Source organism: Triticum aestivum, chromosome 3B (genome assembly GCF_018294505.1).
Source record: "Triticum aestivum cultivar Chinese Spring chromosome 3B, IWGSC CS RefSeq v2.1, whole genome shotgun sequence".
NCBI lineage: Eukaryota > Viridiplantae > Streptophyta > Magnoliopsida > Poales > Poaceae > Triticum > Triticum aestivum.
Genome location: NC_057801.1, coordinates 387,754,246 through 387,760,706, shown reverse-complemented (window position 1 = coordinate 387,760,706; position 6,461 = coordinate 387,754,246). Strand labels below are relative to the sequence as shown.

The 6,461-nt window shown below is 48.9% G+C and overlaps 1 protein-coding gene across 1 annotated transcript in view; it reads right to left on the bottom strand.

Annotated features, from left to right (window-relative positions):
- Positions 1-541: 541 nt before the first annotated feature.
- Positions 542-6,461, bottom strand: part of LOC123069986 (uncharacterized) — a gene marked incomplete in the record, with an annotated part of 6,444 nt that continues 524 nt past the window's right edge. Inside the window, 1 exon segment of the mRNA XM_044492985.1 lies at positions 542-1,127. Within this exon segment, the coding sequence (XP_044348920.1) occupies positions 817-1,127 (311 nt within the window).

The following is a 6,461-nucleotide window of genomic DNA, read 5'->3' as shown; positions in this document are numbered from 1 at the left end:
GCATCTGATACCATGTTGAATCATGGGGGGTACCTTTAGACAGGGTTCACTCTCGTGTCTGGTCGCTCGCGTGGGTTTGGTGTCTGTGGCGGCTTGCACGGGACAGGGGGAAGAGGGGCTCCTCTTCTAGGTCAGCACCTCTCATGGGCTTGGGCCCAAGAGACAGATCTTGATGGGCTTGGGCCCAAGAGACAGATCTTGATGGGCTAGGGCCCATACCGGTTCAACAAAAAATAACGCTCATTTTTTTTATCCATGAGCTGCACGTTTAATGAACTTTGTACACAAGGTAAAAGGAGCTCAATGCATGCTCAACGGGTCATCGTACTATAAACGTTGATTATTGCAACAAAATCCAGAGGCTTGAAGGCTGAAGGTGAGTCTTAGATACCAAAAAACGGACGCTGCTTCGGTGCCGTAACTGCACCTGCAGTTGGGTCAATGGCATGTGGGCCAGCCATCTGTTAGGCCCACATGTCACTGGCCCAACTGCAGGTGCAGTTATGGCACTGAAGCTCAGCACATCTCCAGACAGGCTACGCGAACAAAACAGCCCCTTGGTTTTGGAGCAATCATTTAGTGTGCGCGAGAATATCTCCAGAATAGACTCCACCATCATAATTTTGCATCTAAAAGGCAACCGTTTCCTAGAGACTGGAGTTACTCAAAAAATTTGGCTACGAAATGTCGACGTATCATCACGCCAAGCCATACTATTTGTGCCAGCTAACAGCGCTAGATTGACAATAAAATATACCCTTGCTGGAATTGCAGGGGGAGAAAAGACATCCAAGGCCAGCAGGAGAACTGATGAAATCACCACAAACGAGGGAGAGACTCTGCCCTGATGATCTCCTTGAGAAGAGCCTTCTCCTCATTGATTTTGCTCTTCTCAGCAGCGTCACGTGGTTTGCTCTTCCGCTTCTCTTCCAGCATCCACTTGTAGACCTTGCGCTGCTCATCTTCGGATAAAGGTGGGAGTACTCTTTTCGGCGGAGGAGCAGGCTCTGCATGCTTAGCAACTGCAGCAGGTGGGGCTGACAATGCTGCTGCAGCTGCTGCTGCTGCTGCGGTCTCAGCATTTTTCTTGTCCTGGTCTCGTTTGTAGGTCTTTGCAAATACATAAACTGCATGTTACAAGGATGTCAACTTACTGAAAGATGTGGGTAAACATCAGATAAAACAATAGTAAACCATACCGTACATCAGTTTCAATCATAACGCAGAAGGCATACCTACATGGATTGACTACGGTAAGTTCTTTAGCGCGCCTTGGTATAAACTAGGTCCTTGAATTATTAAGTGAAGTCGTGACCAGGCACATAAAAGAGAAAATGATGGAGTGCAATGACAAAAATACCTTCAACAGAAAATTAGTATGTATGTATCACATAACAAGCTCAACTAATACTTGCCTTAGGAGCGGCATTTGGTTATCAGTGGGCCTTCACAGGCATGAGCCAACTGAACAGTAGCAACAGCACTAAATAATGATGTAGTAGTGGCAATGTTGTAGCATAGTGGCCATAAACTGGAAATGTGCAAGTTCTCAATAGACTTAGCCAAAACTCAATTTTATTTTCGCCTCCTTTACCACATATTTTCTCTCTTGTAACCAAAACAAACTGCAGCCTACCAATGCATTATGTTTCTCTGCTGCAACCACAGTAATCCTTGCAAAGCTATGGGTTTCTGTTTCGAAAATAGAAGGGAAAACACCTGAAGGTTGCTACCAATTGTTTCTGTGTTTTGATCGAAACAAAAATAATTTGTTTTGCACTTTCTTACCACATACTACATCCCTCATTTAATCTTGTCTTAAGTCAAACATTTTAAGATTGACCAAGTTTATAGAAACAAATATCAATATCTAGAATACAAAATTAATATAACTACATCTATGATGAAATATGTTTCCATAATGTATGTATTGTGTATTGTAGATGTAGATAATCTTTTCAAACGAAATACGCATTGTATACATGGAAGGAGTATTTTTCAAATCGTGATCATATATGCTCAGTGAAAAAAATAGCATGCTATAGCAAAATAGCGCCGGCCTTAAAATCCACTATTAGCATGCTTAACCGCGCTATAGCATATGCTATTAGCGAGACATTGTACACTGATTTATTTAGCGAGCCATTCCTAGCAAGCCATAGTGTACTATTTTTTTCAGTGTGTATGCTACAGTACGTTCATTACTTTTAAGAGAAAATATATCCTGCCACAGCTAAAGAAGGTAACAACAGCACTGTGCTTATTGGCAATGTTGTAGCTGGCATAAATTACCCTGAAGGTTGCTACCGACTGTTTTGCGCTTTCTTACCACATACTCCCTCCTTCCACTTATACCAATTAATCCTGTCTCAAGTCAAAACATTTCTAAGTTTGACCAAGCTTATAGAAACAAATATCAACATCTAAACCATAAAATGAAAATCACTTGATCTATCAAGAAATATGTTGAACGTGACATATTTGTATTGCTATTCCTATCTTCTCTAGCCTTGTATAGTTGACTCCTAGAGATATGGTAGGATTAGTTTCCTTGTCACGCAAGATATCCTGTGTATATATTGTGACCGACTCCCTGGAATACAATTGAGTTGCACCAAATATTCTCTCTACATGGTATCAGTTTACCGAGATCTTCTCTCGCTTCCGCAACCCGCAGCTGCCGCACCCTCCCGTAGCCGCCGCTGCCGCCAACTCCAAACCCTACAGCTGCCGCCGCCGCTACCTCTCCCGTAGCCGCCGCCGCCGCCTCCCTCCTCCCCAAAACCCTACGCCGCCGCTGCTTCCCTTCTTCCCACAGCCGCCGCCATCTTCTCCCCAAAACCCTAAAGCCACCGCCGCTACCCTCCTGTAGCCGCCGCCGCCTCCTTCCCAACACCCACAGCCGCCGCCGACTCTTCCCTCCTCCAACACCACCTAAACGCTAACCACCCGACGCCACCATGGCCAAGGCCGACCCATCCGACGCCGGTTCTTTCGCCGGTGCCATGTTCACCTCCGACCGCCTCAATGAGCTTCACATCAAAGACCACGTACCCGTCATCCTCGACCCCGACTCGCCATCCTACAACGCATGGCGCACCTACTTCGTGCAGCTGTTCCGCTCTTACCGTCTCATCGAGCATGTTGACGGGAGCGTCGACTTCCGCGACATGAAGGACGACGACGAGTGGCTTGCTGTGGACGCTGCATCGTCAAGTGGTCTCTCGTCGTGTGTTCGTCTCGCGGCACGTTTACTTTGATGAGGTTGTTTTTCCCTTCGAGCAGGTTACACCGCCAACAGCTCCGTCTTCGGATGATCTCCCTCGACGGCCTCGTGGAGCCCTTGCGCTTCCTCCGCCACGACCCCGTGCATCTCTGACGGGTCCTTCGGCGGGGCCTCCCTTGCCGGCTCAGGCGGAGCCGGCCTCACCCCTCCAGGCTTCGGCGCCCGCTCCAGCTGGCCTGGTCGGCTCAGGCGGAGCTGGCCTCGCTCCTCCGGGCTTCGGCGCCAGCCCTCGCTGGCCTGGCTCAGGAGTTGTCTCGGCCGGGCCCTCTACCGCTTCGCCCACGTTGGTTGCGGCCTTGCCCGCCCCCACATCGCTTGTGGCCTCCCCTGCCGACTCGTCAGCCTCGGCCTCGGTCTCATCTCCACCACCCGCGGCCTCGCCCGCGGTCATGTCGCCGTCACCCGCAGTCTCCTCCGCGGACGTCTCTTCGCCACCCGCGGCCTCGCCCACGGTCTTGACGCCGCCGTCTGCGGTCTCGCCTGAGGCCTCGACCGCCGCCTCATCCGTGGTTTCTTCCGCGGCCACGCCCTCGCCCTCTTCCGTGGTTGTGCCTCCGCCTCAACGACGGGCTCGCCCCCCGCCTCCGCCGCCTCATCACTGTATGGTGACGCGTGCTAAAGACGGGATTCATCAACCGAACCCTCGCTATCACAATCTCAGCGTCACAGACATCTCTCCAGTACCGCGCTCGATGCGTTCTGCACTGAGCGATCCGCACTGGCTCGCGGCTATGTGTGCTGAATATGATGCTCTCGTCGCCAACCGGACCTGGACGTTGGTCCCTCGCCCCCCTGGCGCCAACATCATCACCGGCAAGTGGGTCTTTCAGCATAAGCTTCTTCCAGATGGCTCTCTGGACAGGCACAAGGCCCGCTGGGTTGTTCGCGGTTTTGCACAACGTGCCAGTGTCGACTTCTCGAAGACCTTCTCCCCGGTCGTCAAACCCGCCACGATTCGTGTTGCTCTTCAGCTTGCCGCATCTTGTCACTGGCCTGTTCATCAGCTCGACATCAACAAAGCTTTCCTCTATGGTCATCTTCAGGAGCGTGTTCTATGTCAGCAGCCTACTGGTTTTGTTGATCCCACTCGGCCTGACGATGTTTGCCTGCTATCACGGTCTCTCTACGGTCTGAAGCAGGCGCCTCATGCGTGGTATCAACGCATTGCAGCATTCCTCACTGCTCTCGGTTTTCGCAGCACCATCTCCGACACGTCACTGTTTGTGCTTCATCGAGCTGATCATGTCGCCATGCTTCTTCTATATGTTGACGATATCGTCATCACCACCTCTCGTGCAAACTTACTTCGCGACATCATTGGCCGCCTCTCGTGCGAACTTACTTCGCGACATCATTGGTTTGCCTGCACATGCACTCGCCTCGTGATGTTCACTGGTCTTTGGTCAAGCGCATTCTCCGGTACATTCACGGCACACCGACATTTGGTCTTCGTCTTCGCGCCTCAGCCTCCACCGAGTTGTTTTGCTTACACTGATGCAGATTGGGCCGGTTGCCCCGACACTCGACGATCTACGTCGGGATATTGTGTCTTCTTCGGCGACTCTCTCATCTCATGGTCCTCTAAGTGGCAGCCCACCGTCTCCCGCTCGAGTGCTGAGGCTGAGTACCGTGCCGTTGCCAACGCTGTTGCCGAGACATGTTGGTTACGTCAACTATTTGGCGAACTTCGGGTCTCGATCCCGAAAGCTACGGTGGTCTTCTGTGATAATGTTTCGGCCACCCATCTCACGGCGAATCCGGTGCAGCATAAGCGCACAAAGCACATTGAACTTGATGTTCATTTCGTTCGCGAGAAGGTTCAGTTGGGTCAGCTTCGTGTTCTTCATGTACCGACCACCCAACAGTTTGCCGACATTATGACCAAGGGGCTTCCAACCGCTGCATTCCAGGAATTCCGTTCCAGTCTTTGCATCGCCAACGCCGACGCTTCGACTGCGGGGTGTGTTGAACGTGACATATTTGTATTGCTATTCCTATCTTCTCTAGCCTTGTATAGTTGACTCCTAGAGATATGGTAGGATTAGTTTCCTTGTCACGCAAGACATCCTGTGTATATATTGTGACCGACTCCCTGGAATACAATTGAGTTGCACCAAATATTCTCTCTACAAAATATATTTCCATAATCTATGTATTGTGTATTGTAAGTGTTGATTCTTTTTCCATAAACTAGGTCAAACTTGGGACATCATTAATAGGCCTAGTATACATGGAATGATGCAGCATTTCAAAAATCATGACCATGTACGCTACAGTACCTTGCTTTAAGAGAAATATATCCTGCCACGGGTGAAAGGTACAACAGTCAACAGCTCTGTGCTCTAAATGATATACTAGTAGCGCCAATGTTGTAGCCACCATAAACTGGAAATTTGCAAATTCTCAACAAATTTAAGCAAAACTGATTTTTTTTTTTGCCTATATTGTACCACATCTTTTCTCTCTTGCCCCCTAACAAACTGTAGCCTATCAGCATATTCTGTTTCTATGCTGCAACCAAGTAATCCTTGCGATGCTATGGGTTTCTATTTCCAAGACAGAGGGGAAAAACCCTGAAAGTTCCTGCCGATCGTTCTGTACTTTCTTACCACATAATTGTCGAATCATGAACATGTATGCTACAGTACTTTCCTTGTATGTCCTGCCACCCGTGAAAAAGGCAAAATCCGTGATACAGATATGGGATTTATCTTTATAAAATAAATGCGACGTGGATCAGATCCCTGGAGTCTCACCATTCTGTAAGTAGAGTTCATCTCATTTTCACCTACGTATTACTTTCCTACCAAACAAAAGAGTAAGCACATCTTGTCATAATTTTGATTATCACACCTAATTCAAAATAAATAGCAGGCATAAAACTTCATATGTGTATTTTGGTTAAGGAAACACTAGAAGCAAACTGGGGTAGCCCAGATGCACAATAATTAAGGACACGCAAGAGAGTTAGAGCTACTTCGCAGGCACAGGCCACACCTTATCGTTTCTAGTAGCTAACAAGTAGAATTCGCTGCGACCTATCAAGATTTAGTCTTTCTCAAGCCAATCTACACAGCGAAGCGCACCAAGGACCCTAAGCAGAGAGACTAGCAGAGTAGTAACTGAGACTGAAAGAACCGTAGCGAGGTCAACGACACATTGTGGCACAAATGTA